A 21,502-nucleotide genomic window follows, 5' to 3' on the forward strand; every position below is an offset into this window, starting at 1 on the left:
GAGAAAGACTTCCTTGGGGCCCTTCCATGGGAACTTAAGTGTCTCTCATACTTGAGGTACACGATGCTACTCTAGCAAAACACTTAGAAGTTTCAAGTTCTATGTGTTTTCTTTCTTCTTTCTGTCCATTTTGAAGATACCATTAATTCCATGTTCAGAGAGATTCTTGCACGAAGCAGATTTAAGTAGCAGAAAAGGTGTCAAGCAAAAAATGTAAATAATAGAATAATTGGGGCAAAAGCAAAAAAGATTAAGTCAAAGAAAAAGATACATTATTGCTGAAAACTGCAGTCAAGGTAGAAGCCAGCTAAGAGGAGTATTTCCCGGTGGACCCTCATGCCACAGACAGAAGGTAAGTGAAGCAGCTCCTGCAGGTGAATTCAAACCAAGTCATCTCTCAAATACAAGCCCAGAGAAAGCAAAACACAACTAAGACTAGGTCAATGAACGAAAAGAAGTATGAAAAAAAGGAGGCAGGGAGTAAAATTTAAAAAAACAAGTAATTGCTAGGGAGAAGAAAAATGTAGTTTACCAACATGAGATTTTGTCAAGAGGCATATACGGTTTCACAAGACAGAAAGCAACAGATATAATGCAAAGGACAACAAGATATATAAGATCACAGAACCAACTACCAAGAGAAAGAGACTGGGGGTAAATCTACTGGGTAAATAAATGTGCTATGAACTTGAAGTGGGGGGAAGGCTTGTGTCTGATTCACCATTATATTCTCAAGCTGATTTTTAAAAAACTGTTGGAGAATACAATATGGCATTTCTATTTTATAAAAAGGCAATAATCCTTACCAATAGAAAGTAGAAAGATGAGGAACTATACAAACAGAAGAGTAAGATGAACCTAGAAAATACTATTTTTCTTTAGTAACAGAGTATTATAATCACTTAACATAAATTAATAAATCAATGTTTTACAATGATGAGTGAATTATTTTTAAACAGAAATCTGTTCAAGCTAATAATCCAGAGACAAAAAATATATATATATATATGTGTGTGTGTGTGTGTGTGTGTATGTGTGTCTGTATGGGTGTATGTGTACAGATATTTTAATTATATTACACCTTCAAAAAATACTAATTAAAAACCTGACACTTCATAAAGAAACCTATAAAGAGGTTAAAATACTTTGATAATTATCTACAGACTGATGAAAAAGTATAATTTCTTAAAGATTTTTAACTTATTTATTTTTAGAGAGAGGAAAAGAGAGGAAGAGAAGGAGAGCAACACGGAGGTGTGAGAGGTACAGTTGCCTCTCGCACACCCCTCAACTGGGGATCTGGCCCACAACCCAGGCAAGTGCCCTGACTGGGAATCAAACCTGCGACCTTTCAGTTTGCAGGCTGGCTCTCAATCCACTAAGCCACATGAGCCAGGGCTTAATTTCTTGTTTCTTAAAGAAAACACGGCACTAACCTCTTGCCTACATCTGCTATTGGAAGGTTATAAAAACTCATCCCTAGGTTCTCCCTCCTCCTCTCCTCTCCTCACATTTCTAGTCACAAGTAGAAAGGAAAAACAAACTGTAATGGAGACTACCTCACTTCCTACTGTAACAACCAAAGCAAAGCAAATAATTTGCTTCTAGTCTCCCCACTAAATATTTAGTCCCCTTCCTGATATTCTCTCAATTCTGCAGAAGCCAGTTATGGCCCCCTACTTATTTTCTCAAGCATGGCCTTTGGCTATCACCAGACTCAGCCATATCAGACCCACCAGTAGGTAGCAGAGGGCAGGGAAACGGAGCACAAACCAGTCAGCTCTTCTGCTGGTTATAAGGCTTTGGGGGGCGAGAAGGTGGCAACTACCAGCACACAAGGCAGCAGAGGGCAGGAAGAGCTCTAAGCCCCGGTCCAAGTTGATGTCAGCGGGTGTTGGATCTAGTCCCGGCTGCACTACCTTACCAGACACTGACATAGGCCAAGTCGTATAACCTCTGTGAGCCTTGTCTATAAAATGGAGTTAAAAATACCTTATTCCACAAGAGGTTAAGAGATTAAAATAGTATTGTGAAAGCGATTAAATGCTATTTTTTAAAGCCACTTCATATATCTAGGCAATTTCTGCCCCTACAAAACAAAGATATGTGCTAGTGGGTGCTTCTTTTCATCAGTGGAGCTAAAACAAACATGAAAAATTATCCACTTCTTCACAATTCTGAGCCACAGATAAAATCACAGATGTACTAAAATTAAATGGGAAAAGTACCAACAAACGACAAGAGGAAAGTTAACATAAGCCTCGCTTAAAGCTATTTTGAGAATGCTTCCCTATAGTCAGCTCGGGACAAACTTCTCCATACTAGATTGGGTCTTGACTTCCTTCAGTGCCCTGAAGCCTGGAAGAGCGTAGCAATGTCTTTGGCTACGAGTCTGTCTACGAGGAGAAGGGGGAGAGGGATGAAGTGAAGTAACACACATCTCTAGGCTTCCCCTTAAAGAGACAGGGCAAGCCACAGAGGGGATGCCAAAACATCTACAGAACAAACACAGGGGAAAGGCCTCAGGTTTGGGGGTAGGAAAGACGTAAGTTTTAATCCTGGCTCTGCCACTTACTGACAGGCAAGCCAGCCTTGCAGTCCCACTTTCATCTGCTAAGTGAGGAATAATACCATCCACTTCAATGGGATACTCCGGTGAGAAAGGGAGATGGTATGTAAAGCACCTGGCACATAAAAGGTGCTTAACAAATAACAGCAAGACAGTCAAAAAATCTCTCCCAAAACAAAAACCTCAAGACATCTACCTATTCCTAGTCAGGCCTGAAGGCTTATCTCCTAACAGCAGTGGTTCTCTACTGTGGAGAGCCTGGCCCCTAGGAGACAGTTGGCAGTGTCTGGAGACATTTCTGACTGTCACACCTGGGGAGCTGCTGCTGACATCCAGTGGATTGTGCTGCTCAACACGCTATAGTGCACAGAACAGTCTCCCACAATAACCAATGATCTAGCCCAAAACATTAAGAGCGGCATGACTCTCCAGCTGGCGTTCGCAGGTACTCAATCTGAGTAAGCTGCTTCACCTCTCTGAGCCTTAGTTTCCTCACCAGCAATACAGGGATACATTGATTTGTGTCCCACATCACCAAGCTGTTGGCAGGACCAAATGAAATAACAGATGAGAGGCATTATCACCATTATACCTTGTACAATGTGTGAAAAAGCACACACTTGCTGGGCAAAGACAGGGCAGTGATCCTTTGAGGCGGGGCGGAGTGGGGGCACTAATGCGGGTGGAATTCTGTTTGGGAAGGCCACCATCTGAAGAGGGCCTCTTGCCAATCTATTTCTACACAGCTTTGCTGGAGCAGGGGAGCTCTCACGTATGGTGACTGGGTAGCAGTGCTTCCCAGGGAGAGAGAGGGAGCGTGGGAAGTGGGCAGGAACAGCACAGGCATATCAAAGAGGAGCTAACAGATGTTAGGAAGTAAGGCATTAATTACTTGATTTCTTAGGCTGCTTGGGCTGCCTGAGTGACTTAAATAATAGGAATTTACCATATTTTGCCGTGTATAATGTGCACTTTTTTGCCCAAATTTTTGAGGGAAAAATAAGAGGGTGAATTATACATGGGTAGTACTAATTCTGTATCTCACAAGTGCTTTTAATTCTTATATTTATGCTTATGTGTTAAAAATGTAACTCTAGAGAGCAATAATGATATCCACATGCAAAATAATACCCTGGAATATAAAAATCAGTTTGTTTCTAAATATAAATAGTTGAATTTAAAAATTAAAGTGAAAGATTTTTTTTCCTGAAAGTTTGAGCCAAAACCATGGGTGTGCATTGTACACTGGAGCACATTATACCCGGCAAAATACAGTATCTTCTCACAATTCTGGGGGCTAGAAATACGAGATCAAGATTCTGGCAGGCTGATTCTGGAGACAGCTCTCTTCCTGGCTTGTCCAGCCACCATCCTGCTGTGTCCTCACACGGTGGCCACCTCCTTCTCTTCTTAAAAGGCCACCAATCCTATGGGATTAGGGCTATACTCTTATGAGCTCATGTAACCTTAATCACCTCCTTGAAGGCCCTATTTCCAATAAAGTCACATGGGGGGGTTCAACATGAGTTTGGGGGGAAAGGGATATAATTCTGTCCATAGCACTTGGGCATCATTGCGACCTCAGAGAGGAGGATCCAGAAACCAACTCAGTGCTTTTTTTACGGTCACAGTCACTGAATCTTTCCTTTTCCATATGCTTTGTCTCTGAGCTACCCAGTCAACTTCCGTAACTCTTTCATGCAGGTGCCTCTTCGGGCACCCTGTGGGCTGCCAGGCTCAGAAGAGGGCCCTCCTCTTACTCATGTCTCACTCAGTCTTCAGACATTTGAGACCCGTCAGATCAGTTTTCCAACACGGGCTAATCAGAATCACTTTAGGCACGGTTCTCAATTATGGGAGTTTTTAAAAAAGAAGCTCAATCACATCTTGGAACCATTCAATAGGAATCTTTGGAAGTAGGACCTAGGCATTAGTAATTTTTAAATCTCCCCAAATAATTCCAATAAGCAGCCAAAGTTGAGGACCACTGATAACAGAGGGGTATGTGTTTGTGTCTTGTTCTCCTCCCCTCAGATTCCAATTTAGTTAGTCTGGGGGGACCCAGGAATCTGCATTTTTAAACAATTCCCCAGCTGATTCTGGTGATCAGCCAGATTTAGGATAGGTTACCACCCTCCTGAAGCTAAACCGCCTACTTCCACCTGCCTTGTAACTGTTCATTTCTGTGGCTACACACATAAGCTTTACAGAAGCAGGGGGAAGGGATATTATTTCCTTCCTACTCTTTGTGGCACATCATTTTTGGGACAGCCCTTTACAGCACCAAAGATACTACTTAAAAAAAGTTTTTTTTTAAAAAAACATGAGGGGGGAGCCGCAAAATAAGCCAAAGAGGGCTATACAAAGTGTGTAGCTTGCCAAGGGAAAGAGCCAGAAATCTGGTGACAGACGACGAAAGGAGTAAGAGTGGGGATGGACAGATGACATCACAGGGAAGAAAATGGGGCTGACAGGACCCGAGAGCAAATTACTGAAACTCACAGTAAGTCAGCAGCCACAGAAAGTCGTGGGTGAAGGGCCTTCCTTCGGGCAACAAAGGTAACAGGCAACAGCGTCTTTTGGTGTACCCCGAGTCCCCGCCTCCCCCACTTTACCCTCACTCCTCATCCACACTCCCCGCAGGAAGGAATGCCATGCAGTCATTTACACCAAGCTACAGGAATGTTTTAACAGGGAGCAATGACAATAAACCAGAAGAAGAAAACTGGAGAGAAGGCATTTCAGGCACATTTACAGAACAGAGAGGGACCGGAGACAGGGTGAGCCTTTCTCAGCTTTTTGGTGACTCGTATCACACCGCTCTTTCCTTTGTGTAGTTTTCTCACACTGACACAAAAATGAGGTTTATTACCGACATCCAGGCAACTCTGACGAGAAACTCCACGTTGACAGAAGGGTCACACAGTTTATCTGACAAACTTCAGGGAGAGTGTTGCCACCTACGTACCCCACCGGCCATGGATGTTAGTTAAGTCTTCCTCAGAGAAACTGAAGCTCAAGACCCTTGATTTCTAAGTTAAACCTCATTCTTATACGTTCTACTTCACTTGGCCGATTAGTTTTTCCTTACTATCTCTATGTATAAAACAAGAAAATTTCAAGGATAACTTGACTGAATTTGGTCCATAAAGCAAAGTAGGAAGAAAGAAAAAAGAGAAAAGGCATCAAAAGATGGTTAAAGAATATATTTTAAAATGTACTCCCTCCAGCCCTAGCTGGGTAGCTGTTGGTTAGAGTGTCGTCACAATACGCCAAGGTTGTGGGTTCAATCCCTGGTCAGGGCACATATAAGAAGCAAGAAATAAATGCATAAATAAGTGAAACAACCAGTGGATGTTTCCTTCTCTCTACAATCAATCAATAAAAATAATAAAAGTATTCCCTCTATAGAAAGTCAAGCTAAATGTGGTTTGAGTTAGTTACCACTTAGATAATATAAAAATGAATAATTGTAGAAAAAACAGACATTTTAGTGAAAAGAGTAATCTCCGTATTTTAGTGAAAACAGAGTAGTCTTTACCTTATCATTTAGAAGTGGTTTGATCTCTGTGAGTTGAACATCCTGAAGTTCATCCATGAGGACAGATGAAAACAGAGGATTCTCAAAAATCAATCAGGAACTCTGAAAGAGAAGAAAAGGAAGTGAAGAAAAAGGCTTAAAATAGAAGCTGGAAATACAACCTTCCATTCACTCAAATATAAGAAGTTAGGATGTGCTGCGCACTGCTCAGGGTGCTGAAGACCCAGGGCACTAGATGGTCATGGCAGGCAGATTCCAAGTGGCCCCTAAGACCTCTGCCTCCTGGTATCCACATCCTTGGAGAACCCCTACCCCCACTGAGTGTGGGCAAGACCTGCGGCTTTTATCATTCCTTTGAAGGACCCGGAGGATGCCAATCGGGAACTCTCCTCAAACTACAGACCTCACATGCCAATCACAAGCATCCCAAACATCTGTGCCACTTACAGAGCACAAACCTGGTGACAACCTCCCTAGAGAAGAACATAGTTCTTTTCTCGGATCCCAGGTACCCTCTAAACTTGATTAAGCTGCTGACTGCCCAGAAATGGAAATTTTATTTTACTTTTTACCAGTTACATTTCAAAAAGCAATGGGGTGGCTTGAATCTTTTATCACACATTTCAGCCAGCATCTACAAATCTCTCTTTTACAGATGTGCTTTGACCCAGTTAACTCTAAAAACACTAACCTAACTAGTATCTACTTGTGTGCTTATTAATCACACTATAAACTGTGGCAACTTTTCATTTGGACTTCACTATTTACCAGTAATTTAAAGTGGCAATTTGAAAGCTCTTTTCTTCTATTATAAAAGCAATACTGTATGTGCTCACTTTAGAAAATGTGGAAACCACAGAATAATTAAAAGATATTTTACTTAGCCCTTCCATCTAAAGACAATTGTTATTAACATTTTAGTCTATTTCCATTTGTTCTTTTTTTTCCTATGTAAAGCGGTGATTTCCTAAAACCGTTTTTCCAACCCACCTGCTTTATTCCCTACTCTAACTCACTTACTTGAAACCGGAGTACTTGAAGATGTTGATTACTCAAATATGACTCCACACAGGGCCTGTCCAAGGGCCTCAGGCACAGAGGAAAGCCCCAGCTGACCTCAGGTCCAAAGTGACTGGCATTCACCTAGTGTTCCCATGCATTTTTTAAAGATGAAAAAATAGGATGTTTGTGCCAGGACAAACACTTAAATAAAGACTCAAATGAAATGAGAAGGCTCTTCCCCATCAGCGGGGCCCAGTGCAGACTCAATGCAGGAGAGGAAGCTGCTACAGTGTGACTTAGGAGTTGGCAACAAGACAATAGATGTTCACCTTCTACATTATAGGGGACCTAATGTTTTCTTCTGGAGACTCGATTTTTGCTTAGTTCTCATTGTCCTGAGTCCTTGCCAATGAACGGTTTTATAACATCTATACGAAAGGCAAGGCCACATGGTGGAAAATTCCATCTCCAGATCTCCCAGCTGCACAGACTGGCTTCCTCCTGGGGATCTGAGGCCTGCAGTTCCCTCATCTGCACAGATGATACGGCTGCCAGATCCATCCTGGTACTAAGGGCTACTGATATTTTTAAAAAGCTAGTAGAGATTTTATAAACTTCAGTAAATAACAAAATGTTTACACTCTTTCCCAGCTTTAAGAGGTAGAAAGAGTAATGAAAAGTAAAAACCCGCCTTCCTCAAACTGAGCAAGTGAGCCTGGTACCAAATGACCAGAAAGGAAAAGGGTAACGGATAAATTCTAAACTTCCAGGAATTATAACCTCAGCACCTTATGTTTAATCTTCATAACAGTCCTTCCAGGTAGATACTGTCATTCCTTAAAGCTGAGAAACTTCGGTTTAGAGAGAAGTTAAATGACCTTTCCAATATCCCACATCTAAGTAACAGGGCAAGGATTTAAAAGCCTTTGCTCTCCCCACTATACTGCGACATCAATGCCAGGCTCCACCTACTGGCTATAAACCCCCTGGCAAGTTTCTCCCCCTCTCTATCCAAGGGCACCTCCTTGAAGCAAGAGTAACAAAAGCCCAGAGCAATCAGGTACCACCAGTGACTCAGATACCTTAGAATGAAGGTTTGAGTCATCACACCAGGACAAGAAATCTCGGTATCTTAATAGTTAGCTCAGGACTAGAAGAACATGAGTAGGAAAAAGAGAAACAAAACTCTAGCAAGTACCTGGTAACCAGTTTCAGAAACAAAGGTTATTTCTTGCTTGTTAGAACAGTGAGCCTCAAAGAGTCACCTGGGTGTCTTGCTGAGGCTCTTAGACACAGTTCTGAGTGATGACTGTTCAATAGGTGACATCATTGAAAGAGATGAAGAAGAGAAAGGCTTGCTTATTAGCACCGATCCCTAACAGAAATGAGGAGGATGGGGCAGAGAAAGCCTCTACTAATCTAATTTTATCCTGCCTTCTAAAAAAGATTTCACATGGGATTTCAAAAAGATTCAACAGGCCAGACTAGCTAAAAGGAGAATATACTGGGGAAGGAGAGGCGTTTAGTAGTTTGGTGCAGAAATCTAGCTGAAAAGTGACAAGAACCTGATTCTGCTACTGGACTCACAGACATAAAGATGGGTAATCGGAGGTATAAAATTGGTAAAAATGGCACGAGGTCAGAGAAGTCAGATTTTGCCAAGGTTTTGTAGGGGTTCAGAATAAGCAACCCCAAGATATACCTAAGCGGTATGTGGATTATTTTGAGCTAAAGGGAACCAAGACCCTGCAGGCTCAAATGAAACTGCTGTCTAGCCCCCCACCCCTCACTATCCAGAAAAATTTAGGAGCCTGGCCCACATTAAGAGTTATCACCAGAAGTGACTTTTTCCTATCTACTTGGCAGGACAAATAACTGCTCTCCTGGAAATGACTGAATACTTTTTGAAGCCCCAAAGTGCTTTAACTCCACCCCTAGCTCCAAATGTCTCATACTTCAATCTGCCTTTCTGTCTCTGAACCTCTCGTGTATGTGGTGGGTCTCTGGCTCTCTCAGGTAGGTAGGCTCTCTTTCCATAGATACGTATGTAATTACATTTGGTTATTTTCTCTTGTTAATCTAGTTCACGTTTATTTGATTATCATTAGACAAGCTAAAAGAACTGTGAGGGTAGAGGAAAGTCTCTGCCTCCCCCACTGTTTCTAGTTAGAGGGATAAAAGGGTGATGGTGTAATGAACGAAATGCAGGAACTAAAAAGCAATAGCAGAAAGTGGTGAAAAAAAGTCAATTTTGAGTTACAGCTATAAATTGGACATCCAAGAGACCAGAGCACAGCAGAGTGAGATTTAGTGAGGAAAATATATAGGTGCTAAGGGGGAGCAGAGCGTGCCACCCCAAAATATCTTTGGGATACTATTTCAGGCTGGTTAATTTTAAGAAAGAGCAGACAAGGGAAAAGCTCTGAAAACCAGGTAGGACCTTGTAAAAGGGTATCTACATCTGTAAAGGAATCTCCATGTAGTGCGTTTACTGCACTACACCAGGCCTACATTCACTATCGATGGAGAAGACACGAACTTAAACCTACCTAACAATCTTATTCTTGTTTATTGTGCTTTGCCTGGTAACTTCCCAGAAGTGATTACCCAACCCCAACCTTTTGTCTTTGGCCAAGGTAGTATTTAAGGTGATGGTGATAGCTTCCGCATTTTGGAATGTTACTCAGTTTTCCTGGGTCTCTCCCATGTATACAGAAGGTATACACTTTATTGAACTTTGTTTTTCTCCTTCTAATCTGTCTTGTGTCAATTTAATTAGTAGTCCACCCAGAAGGGTAGAAGGAAAATTACTCTTCCTCCCCCACAGCACTCACCAAACCAGAGACATGGGGGAGCTGCAGCCTGGGCTCTTCTGGAAGACAACTCGGTGATGGGAAAGAAAGCAGCATCAGTAGTAAACAAAGAAAGAAAGACTCAAGAGATACAAGAGGTAATGCAGAAATACAAAGTCAAAGAAGTCAAGGAATAAGAGAAATTTACATGAACAGGGAGAAAACTGTCAAATACTGAAGCGGAAAGGAGGAGGGGGAGGACTAAGAAAGGGCCATTATCTCTGACTACCTACAAAAGTCAACAGTATTAAAATCTAGAGAAAATGAGGTTCAGTTCTCTGTGGGGAAAAAAGGCCCATAACTATGACCTTGTAGAAACACAGAAATTGACATTGCTGAATTTAAATGTAAGCAAAAATGTTCCAAGGATGGCCAGGAGAGGCACCAGTGTTCTTTGATACTCAGCACAAGAGGAACTTGAAAGATCATCAAGACTACTGACTTAATTTTTGCACCAAAACTCTGAAATAGAGAACAGAAAAAAGGGTGTGTGTAGGGGGGAGGGTGCTGGCTTAAATGGTGGTGAGACAGCTAGGACTCTGCAGAACACAGTTTAAATACAGTCCAATATGTTTCTGCGTGCAACCTTTGTCCACTCAGAAAAAATGGGTGCCCAGATTCTTCCAGTCATGGAAAGAGCCTTAAGCATATCAGCTATGGACCCTAGTTGTGGTCACTGGGCAAAGTATTTTCTCTTTCTAGACCTCAGTTTCCCCATTTGTCCAGGGAAGAGGTTGGGCAAGATAACCTTTTTGGTCCCTGACAGGGCTGACATTCTGTGACCCAGAAGCTCCCTGCAAATGCGTATTTTAGCTTTTACACTCTCCCCCAGGATAAGAGCCCCCCTGTCCCCCACCTCATTTCATTCTTACTACAGTCCTAAGGGGTCACTCAGTTATCAACCTGATTAGGTTCAAAGACTGGCTGAAGGTCACTCAGCAAATCGGTGGGAGGGTGCACTTGGCCTGACCCCACAGACATGAGGGTCTCAGGCTTTTATTTCACTTTGTGCTTTGTTCATTTAGTCAGAGAAAGCTCAGTGAGATTTGCAGTGCTTAAAAACATTTGTTACTTAAAAATGACAGTAAGGGGTTGTATATACCATTGGCTTTCTAAACTACAAGCTATCTTGTTTTGTAGCTTCCCCCCATGGCCAAGGCAATTTGGGTGGCCTTCATCAGGCTTTGCCAGGATATACTGATGCCAGGCCATAGTTTATATTCTAGAGGCAATGTCAATCACTTTTGGTTTGGGCAAGACTGCAGGGAGACAACTAAAACAGAATAGAGGCAGCAGAGAAGGGATACTGAGGAGAATGAGCTGGACAGGCCCAGCTGGTGCTGAAACGGTTATGGCTGAAAAGCTGCAGAAAGCGGCCGGGGGACAGGCCGAGAAGGGAGACAGTGGTGCTCCCACAGCAAGTGCTCCTGACTCCATCCTCTGTTTTCGTCTACAAACTGCTGGCTGAGGAGGTGATCCTACAGCACTCTACAACTCACAAAGCATCTTTACATCTAACATCTTAATGGATGATCACCATGGTACTGAGGGAAACCACTGAGGCAATGGCATCTATTACAGAGGGAAGGAAACTGAGGCTTAAAGAGGTGAAATGGAGTAACCAAAACAATACAACTAATAAATGCGGCAGCTGGCCTGTCTCCCAGGTTATCACAGATTAAAAGGCTGGGGGTAAAAAGGAAAGAAACTCAGCAGACCGCCTCACTGCACCCAGGCCACACTGAGGACCTCTTTATCTCTGGTCCTAAATCACAGAGTGGTTAGGATCAGGCCTCAGGCTTGAGGATTAAACCCTAATATGAAGTTAATAACAAGAAAGCCGAGATTTGGGATTGGAGTTTGCCTTCACCCATTAATTCAATTGAGTAGAGGAGATTACATCTATAAACAAACCACTACAGTTCAAAGCAGTACAAACATGACCCTATGAATTTGACAAACTCTATGGCAGTTTTTCTTTTTTTTCATATTTTTTTATTGTTGTTCAAGTACAGTTGTCTCCATTTCCCCCCACCACTTCCCCGCTCCCTAGCCATCCCTACTTCCCACCCTCTATGACAGTTTTTTGACTTTGGCACCACTGACATTTTGGGCCAGATATTTTTGTTGTGGAGGACTGTCCCATGCATAGAATGTTTACAAACATCCCTGGCCTCTACCCACTAAATGACAGTAGCACCCTCCTCCAACAGTTGTGACAACCAAATCTGCCTCCAGATATTGCCCAATGTCCGGGGGGGGGGCACAAAATTGCCCCTAGTTGAGAACCACTGCTGTACGGGTTATGGAGGTTTAGGGCATACAAAGAATAAGATTCATGAGGGAGGTAATATTTGAACTGGACCTTGGAAGTCTCTTCCTATAGGTGAGGATAACAGAAGACTAAGAAGAAATTCCAGAAAGGGAGGATAACTTAAGTGTAGGGATAGACGAAAGCACAGGTCTGCTGGAAAATGGTCCAGTTTGGCCAGAGCAGAAGGTTCCTGCTGGAAACAGGAGACGAGGCTAAAAATGCCCATTGAAGTCAGGTGAGAGATAGCTATTTATCAGCTAATGTTTACAAGATAAACACACGTAAGGAGACAGCCATCAACACAAGATACCACACAGATGGTTAACGGTACACAAGTCAGACCAGTGGCATGGTGTGTGTCCCACCCCTCCCAAGAGAACAGAATGTTGCTTGAGCATCACGTCTTACACTGCATCTTCTGTTCACTGCACTTAGTCAGAGCTTGGAACCAGTACAGAAAACACTAATGGGAGAAATAACTAAGGACTGGAATGGTCAGGAGTTTCCCAAAGGAAGTAAGAATAATTAATGGGCCTTAAATGGGCATGTTTTGGATGGCTGTAAGGGAAGAGAGGACATTCCAGGTAAGGACATCAGGAGTTAGAAAGAAGTGTACAAAATATATCCAGGAGACACCAAAAAGAACCATGCAGCTGGGAAAGAAGACAAAGCTGGTCAGAACACTGAAGACATAAATGGGACTTTATGTGTGGACAACCAACGAAGGTTCCTGAACAGAATGACGCAATTGTTTTTAAAACATGGTCATCTTCTCCGATAGTTTTTAGCTACACATTAGAAAGACCTGGGAGCTTTGAAGAACAGCAGTACCCAGGCTCCAATCCCAAAAATCCAATTTAATCGGTCTTGGGTAGGGCCCTGATATTGTTTTTAAAACTCCAATGATGATTCTAAAAATGCAGCTAAGGACTAAGAACCACTGGTCGACCATGGCAATTTTCAAACTTTTTCATCTCATGGCACACACAAACTAATTACTGAAATTCCGTAGCACACCGAAAAACAATTATGTTTTCTGATCTCACAAAAAAATAGGTATCAATTTCATTAACTTACACTGGACAGCTATTGATGTGTTGACATTTGAAAATCGCTGGTCTACATGTAGTCCTGCCTTCATCCTCAGATGAGAAACGGGGCCTAGAAATGTGAGTAATTTGCCTAAATTCACACAGGCGGTTAGGTGAGGGGCTGGGACTGGCATCTGGACTCCTATTCAGGCTCTGAAAGATCTCACAGAGGACTGGGCTAAATTCCATACTTCACTCTATAAGAAGCAGAATTATCTGATGACTTGGCCCTCAGGTTTTGCCAGGGTTGAAGCCTGAATGAATCTAATCATAAAACCACGGACTTATGCAATCCCACAAGCATCTAGGGTAATGGATGTTGGTTTCATTGCTGCCTCCTGGGGGCCCTTAGGAAAGGAAAGGGTCTCCAGAGACTCTCCAGAAAGTACAATAAACAAGCCAAACCAACCAGCTCCCTGAAGAAACAAGTTTTTAAAATACAACTCACTAAGCTTTTGTACTCCACATAAAGGGAAGTCCTTCCGGGTTCCTCTTCATGGGAAGAAATACTCTCAGAGATTCTACCCTATAGGCACAGGTGGGCGTAAAAGCGATCACAGGCAACAACAGCTAACGCATGTTTGTCCGCAGACTCTCGTTTGAACAGGACACACCCCTTCTGGCCCACAGGCCTGTTTTTCTGAAAAGGGCAGCACCCTTTACAACAGGTCCACCTTTCCATGGTGTCATTCCTTGATTCAGGCAACAGGTGGGAAACCCAAGGTTTGCGAAGACTGTTAACCTGGAAATCTGAGTCTGTCCTCCAGGGAGGGGTTAAAGTAGGTTTACAGATGTTCATGTGGAAAATCATGCAATAATTAGTAATACAAGACAGACTCTGTTTCACACACTCCCAACTATACAGCTACTTTTGCTCCCCTCCCTCCCAACATTCATTCCACCCATCCTAGGGTGCTGCTGCAAATAACTACTAAAACAAATAAACGCCGACCTAGGGGCCTTCTTGCTAACCCCAGACACCCATTGACCTGCTGAAACTCAAACAAGGGGATCACACTAAAAGAACTCTAGAAACAGAAGCATTACCTTCTGCCTTCCACTCTTGAAGGATGCAGCAGGACACGGGGACTGCTGGCGAGACCCTGGTATGTGCTCTTGAGGTGGGCACTGAATCCCTGAAAACAATCTGACCTTTAACCCAGCCTGAATGGAGGTAAAGAAAAAGCCAGAATGCTAAGATGCAGTGCTTTTAATACTCATTCCAGCCTAATTTATTGAGCAGTAGCTGTATGCCAGATACCATAATAAGCACTTTGTCCACTGATTATTTCATTTCATTTTCTAATACACTTGTAAAACAGGTACTGTAATCCTCCCTATTTTACAGATGAACAATCTGACACCTAGAGAGGACAACTGGTGGGTGGCAAAGTAAGGATTTGAACTTGAGCAGCCTGTATCTAGAACTTGGCAGGCTTCTATAAACAGCTTTTCCCACTTGATGCCAACCGATTATTAATTCTACTTTTTCTCAGGTTTGGCTACTGAATTTACCAGGATCTTATTGAGCAAATAATTTTAAAGTGAAGTGCCTCACATAAAGTTTAGGCATTATTAATATAAAATTGGGTATTATTAGGTATTAGCATTATTACTTTAATTAATGGGGAGGACTGATCTTATCGGGGGGCATTTGAAAAGCAACTCTGTGGACTGCCTAATTACCTAAAGTCACATTTGGTCAAAATTCTCGTTAAGCCCATCTTTCAACATAAAAGTTTAAAAGACACGACATCTTCAAAACTTGGAGAATGGCAGGAGAGCTCCTGTCCCCAGAGCTCTCTCAGCTGCAAGGAGAATGAGACAGTAGCCTGATTCCTCTCTTCTCTCTCTGCTAAGCGTTATGGCTGTACACAGCATAGCTTTAGAGCTCCAATGTCGCAATTTTAGAAAGCATTCCACTTTTACCATAAGTTGAAAGTTCAGACTTAAAATTCTAGAAGAATTCTAAGGATTAAAACTGTCATTTAAAATAAACAACTGTGCCTGTTTTGAAAGCAAATGGTATTTCTGGAAAAATTACCCTATGGCAATCACCAACGAAAGGAGAAGCTGACATGACTGCTAATCTTAGGTTTTTCATCGGAAATGGGAAGCAGCTTCATACTATTTTTATGAGCTACACACAATTTTTCTTACCCTGCTTTATTATGTTTATGAGTTTTCACGCCATCACTCTCCCACTTCCCTCCAAATAATAGCTATTGCCTTCAAACCTGAAACAGCATTATCTTAAAAAAAAAAAAAACCCTGCAAAACTTATAACAGAAATCTTAGTAAGTAATATAAAACCAAGCATGAAGAATGGCTGTAGCAAAACATTTGACTCAATCAAGTGAAAACCCCAAACTGCAGACTGTGGGTATTTTTAGGGGGTAAAGTGATTACAGTCTAACAATATAGCCAAAGGCTGGGGTAAGCCACTTGAGGAATTAATTTCCCTGGATTAAATCTCTGGGGAAGATAAAATGGAGCACCTCCACACAGAGTTGGGAAGAATGCCTACTCCACGTCCCTTAACAGCAACCAAGTTGAAAAGCACAGCCTGCCTGACGATGTAAATCCTGTTTGTCTAAACTTCAACTCAGAATGCAACAAAGCCTTATTTCCTCCAGAGTACACCCTACTCGGCCATCAGCAATGGATATCTGTTTAGGACTGAGGACGCGCCAATCTCTGCGAGGCACTGTGAGAGGCACTGTGAGAAACACGACAGAATTCTGAGTCTACCATACCATCCCCGCCCCCCGCCCCCCGGAAGAGATAAGACCAAAAGACATAACACAACTCATTTCTGTACGGTATTTACAACATCCTCCATGTATCCTAGTTAATTTCACATAATAAATATTTAATGGCCAGACTGTGGGTAAATATTATAAACATAATAGAATTAGCATTATATTAAAGAAAAAACTTTCATTTACCAAAGAAAGCCCTGAAACCTAACAAATACACATACTAAATCTGGGTTTAGTTTTTGTGTGCCATTTCCAAGCAGTCTCTTAAAAAAGCGGGGTGGGGTGGGGAGGTTTCAAAGAGGCCTTTCAGCCCTGGCTGGTGGGGCTCAGTGGACTGAGTGCCAGCCTGCGAACTGAAATGTGTCTGGTTTGGTTTCCAGTCAGGGCACAAGCCTGGGTTGTGGGCCAGGTCCCCAGCTGGGGGCATGAGATAGGCAACAGATCTATCCATGTACCCACGATGTTTTCTCTACCTCTCTTTTTCCCTCCCTCCCCCTCTCTCTAAAAATAATAAATAAGCAAACAAATAAAACCTGTGTAATATCTCAGGACCTTAGCAGAAACATCAGTGGTTTTCCTTAAAAAAATCAAAAAGATAAATAAAAATAAAAATAAAAATTCCTTTCAGAATTTGACACCCAGTTTGCAGTAAACCGAAATGGTACTAATCTTTGGACCTGAAAGTCCTTGATAGACTTCTTCCTTTCAGCATCCCTATTCAGACTTGTCAACTTTTCCTCCAAAATCTCCCATTTGCCCTTTTCTTTCCAACTATCCTCACTTCCTGTCTGGCTTTACTCAATCATTTATCATTTACCAAGTGCCTATTATCTGCCACAAGCAGAGCTAAGCCTTCATCCTTGCTCTCATGAAGCTCACATGATACTCAGCAGAGCTGTTATCAGCCCATCTCAATCACCAGGCTGCAAGCTTTAGCACAGGCTTTGTACTTCCAGATCCCAGCAGCATCTGGCACACAGCAGACACTCTAAAAATATTTGTTGTGTGACATTAGATTAGTTTAGCAAGCTCTTTTTTAAAATCTATAAATATTTTAGTACAGTATATATCTTCAAAAAGGACTCTTGCTTTTTTTTGTTTAAATACAAACGCAGTCTGTGCACAATGCAAAAATATAGGAAGGTATCGGTAAAAAGTAAATTCTCCAACCACCTAAACCCCACTTCCAGAAGTGACTATTAACTGCAGTTTAGAATGTGGATTTCCACAACTCTCCTGTGATGATATATGACATGTACGTGCATCCATGCACATGAACCCATGCACACACACCCCACACTTTTTTGGAAAAAGTTCTTTGACAGTTTCCGACACTAGCCTCTCAACTTTCTCATCTAGTGATTCTCAAAGTGTTGTCCTTGGATCGGAAGTACAAACTCGGCCCCACTCCAAATGTACTACCAACTGAATCAGACCTTCTGGGTTTTAACAAACTCTCCAGGGGATTCCGAAGGGCACTAACGGCTGAGAACCACGGCTCTCATCCAACTCAGGTGACTTGGCCAAGCCAGATTTTTAACTGTCCCTTAAACACATCAAGCACTGTTATCTTGCATTAGTTCTACCCCCTTGCTTCAAAATGCTTTCCTGGTCCTTTTGATTCTGACCCTACCAATCTGTCAAAGCCTAGAAAGTCCTAACTCCTCCCTTCAAAGTGTTTTCACTAGCACAGCTCAGCCCTCTTGCACCTCTGACAAACCTAGTCTCTCTACCACAGGATTTAACAATTACATACACACTGTCTTTCAAAGTCAAAGAACAGTTTTTACTATTAAAAAGCCCTTCAGGATATAATGACTTGACACTGGTTCTACAGTAAACCCAAAATGCTATCAATCTTTGGACCTGAAAGTCCCTGACACACCTATTATATTTCCTTGAAAACATGAATCATATTTGAGTTATCTCTTCCTCAATCCTGTTCTAAGCACACAAAGAAAAATTTTTTTAAAGATTTTATTTATTTATTTTTAGAGAGAGGGGAAGGGAGAAAGAGAAACATCAATGCGTGGCTGCCTCTCGCACGCCCCCTACTAGGGACCTGGTCTGCAACCCAGGCATGTGCCCTGACCAATCCACAAGAACCACCCTTTGTTTCACAGGCCAGCATTCAATCCACTGAGCTACACCAGCCAGGGCAGAATTTTGATAGAGTTGCTGATTAATGTCTTTAAGGACGAATTCACTAAAATACTGGTAAACCTTTAATGGGTAAAAGATAGAAATTTAGTTTTTAAGTTGTAGCTCCAGTTCTGACCTTGGATGAGTTCACTCCATAGCACTGCTTTTGATTATGATGCTATTATGGCAATTTTTAGACCTGACTTGACTTATAGTTAGATTCGGTGTTTCCCAGTTAGCTAGTAAGCTTTCAACAGGAACCATGTTTTATCAAATGCTTACTCTCTCACCATTCCCAGCGCCATGTCTTCCACATAACAGCTCAATATATTTGCAGAAAATTATTTGGAAAAAAATCTCTAAAAAGCCTCATTTATGTAGAGAACTATACACAGATAAGCTGCCCCCCAAAGGGCCCATTTGAACAGTTATTATTATAAATACTGTGAAATGATTTATGGTAAAAATTGTGATTACTCTGGTAGCACCAGGGGCAGTCTGCCACAAAAGGCCAAAAATGTAAAAATGAATCGAGCCCTGGCTGGTGTAGCTCAATGGATTGAGCGCGGGCCTGCAAACCACATGATCAAGGTTTGATTCCCAGTCAGGGCACACGCCTGGTTTGCAGGCCAGTTCCCATCGGGGGATGCACGAGAGGCAACCATACATTGATATTTCTCTCCTTCCCTTCCCCTCTAAAGATAAATAAATAAAATCTAAAAAAAATTAAAAAATGAATCGAGCATGCATTTAGGGATAGAATAAAAGACCACAAGCTTAGGCTACCTTACTGTAACATGAAAATCAAAATTGCTTCCTACAATTATACCAACCCCAGTGTCAAGAATAAACAGGCTTGTTGATACAGGACCCTTATCTGCAATTTTCAGAAAGAACAGGGTGGACTAGAGACCTTTCTGTGTGGCAGGTCTAAAAGGAAACAACACAACGAAAAAATGTTTTCCCTTATTTTCTTCTTTTTTAAAAAAATCTATCTATGAGATGAATGTTAGCTGAACCTATTGTGGTAATCATTTCACAATATAAATTAAGCCATCCTGCTGTATGCCTTAAATTTATACAGTGATGTATCTCAATTACTTCTCACCAAAACTGGAAAAAATATATAAAGGGACAGCAAAGAGAAACTGAAGGGCAAGTGGAAAATACAGAAAGGCAACAAAAGAAAATCATTTTTCGAGTAACAAAAAGGAGTAGGGGGAATTCACCGAGCCGTTGCCAAAGACCTACTGTGAGCTAGGCATTTGGTCGGCAAAGACAGCCCCTGACCGCTTGGGAATGTCAAGCAAGGAAGGCTTTACAGAGATGGTGGTGAGTTAGTGGTGCTTTCAAGTGTTTAAAAAGGATTTGCTAAGAAAAAAAACAGACAGTTTGAGCTAGTTATTTTGGGGAGGAAACATTCACATGATTTTACAGCTGTTCCTGTGGGACTTTAAATCGTGGTAGCTTCTGTCTACGGCCATACCACCCTGAACGCACCCGATCTCGTCTAAATCCTGGTAGCTTCTTATATGCAGCACCGCTTTGTCAATACTCTTTCTCTTCCTACTTTATTTTAGATACTAAGATGTTCAAGCGCAGTGTAAAAACAGAGCCCAAAGCCCCAGAATAGGGTGAGTGCACGCCAGATTTGCTCTGTCACCCCCACACCCAGCCAGCCCAGCTAGCCCGCTCCGCTGTCCCGGCAGCCAGAAAAGGCTAATTATATCCTCTGGGGGACCGGCTCGGGAAAACCTGGGGGCAGGCTCGCCAGGCTCACCAGGCTCACCCCGCTTCTGCCAGGAAGCCGCCAGGGGAGCGCTTCGCTGCCTCGTAAACCATAAGGTTCCGAATCTACCTGTCAAAGGGAGGCCAGCTCTGCAGAAAAAAGTGCGTGAAAAGGAAGGAGGGGACACACGGATTGGAAAACGCTCAGGTGAAGCGAGAATCTTAATGAAATGTTCCGCAAGATCCCAGGCACACGGCAAGCACCGGGTGAACATTAGCGCTCGTTAATAATACTACTATTATTATAGCAACATCTCATTTGTACTTCAACAAGAAAACACTGTTTTTGCAGTCTTTTATGACATTAAAAATGCAAATCCAGAGATAAGTGTAATTCAGTTTTTTTTTTAAAGGTTCAAGATCAAATTCCAACCGTACTGGCCCAAGACACTGAGGGCAAGAGCCAGCCCATGCCTGTCGGCCGCGTGACCTTGGGCAGGCACTTCGCCGCCCTCTGCCTCAGTTTCCTCATCTGTCAAGAGGGGCGAAGAAGCACCTCCCTCGCAGGGTCATCGTGGGGCTGCGCCAGAGCTCACCGCGCAGCTCCCAAGCCTCCCTGGCTCTGGGGCGGGCGGAGGGAACAGATGGGTGCTGGACACCGAGGCCCACCAAGACCCACCGCCCGCGGAGCAGGAGAAAGGGGGTCGCGCCTGAGGTGGCTCCCGGCGACCGAGAGTGTGGGCGCCCCGAGGCTCAGCCCCTGCTGCCAGCACCCCGTCGCTGGTGGCATCGCCGCGGGGCCCGGCAGCCTCGGCTTCGGGAGCGGCGGAGGGAGGCCGGGCTGACCGGGACCCACGAGCTGGGGAAACGGAGGGCGCCGGGGGGTCCTGAGGCTGGCAGCGACAGCCCGGGGCCCTACCGCGCAGCGGGGACGAAGCGGGGCGGGTGAAAGCAAGGGGAGTTAGGGCCCCGCCAGCAGCGCCGCGTCCCCAGCGGGCCGGGCTGAAGCGTTCACTCACCTGGGACGCGGGGGGACCCGCCGTCAGTGCAGCAGCGGCGGCGGCTACAGCGGCAGCGAGAGGGGCGGGGGAGGCTGTGCGGCCGCGCAGGCGCGCTGAGGATGCCGGGGCCGCGCGGGTGTGCCGCTGCTGCCGGCCTCGGGAACTACCAAGATGGTGGCTGGGCCGGGAGCGGCCGACGGTGCCATCTTGGATGTAGTTCTCGGAGAACCGTACAGTGTAAGTACCCGGAGGGAGGGGGCTGAGTGCTGCGTCCGCCAGGCCTCCTCCCTTCCACGGAGTCGCACTCTCCTGAAGCCCCTGAGAACCCTTGTAGGGCGTGGCATCCCTTTACTTAGGCCCAGAGCCCTTACCCAAGGTCACATGGCACCTAGCAGTGCTTGGCATGGGGAAGGGGCTAGTAAATTCTGGAGACTGGACCCAGTGACTTAGAGAATTAGAATCCAAGACTCAGTCCTCCTTTATATCACTGTTACAGCTGC

At 43.5% G+C, this 21,502-nt stretch overlaps 1 protein-coding gene across 2 annotated transcripts in view; it reads right to left on the reverse strand.

Annotated features, from left to right (window-relative positions):
• The window catches only part of NDRG3 (NDRG family member 3), a 65,858-nt gene extending 44,758 nt beyond the window's left edge, over positions 1-21,100 (reverse strand). For both annotated transcript variants that reach the window (XM_037044001.1, XM_037044000.1), the window contains exons 1-2: positions 21,021-21,100; positions 6,111-6,212 (exon numbers count right to left, since the gene is read on the reverse strand). In XM_037044001.1, the coding sequence (XP_036899896.1) occupies positions 6,111-6,167 (57 nt within the window). In that variant the 5' untranslated portion in view covers positions 6,168-6,212; positions 21,021-21,100. The remainder of the gene's footprint in view (positions 1-6,110; positions 6,213-21,020) is intronic.
• Positions 21,101-21,502: the final 402 nt, after the last annotated feature.

The sequence above is a fragment of the Sturnira hondurensis genome, unplaced genomic scaffold, assembly GCF_014824575.4.
Source record: "Sturnira hondurensis isolate 20B ecotype Veracruz unplaced genomic scaffold, ASM1482457v3 Scaffold0004136, whole genome shotgun sequence".
NCBI classification, from domain to species: domain Eukaryota; kingdom Metazoa; phylum Chordata; class Mammalia; order Chiroptera; family Phyllostomidae; genus Sturnira; species Sturnira hondurensis.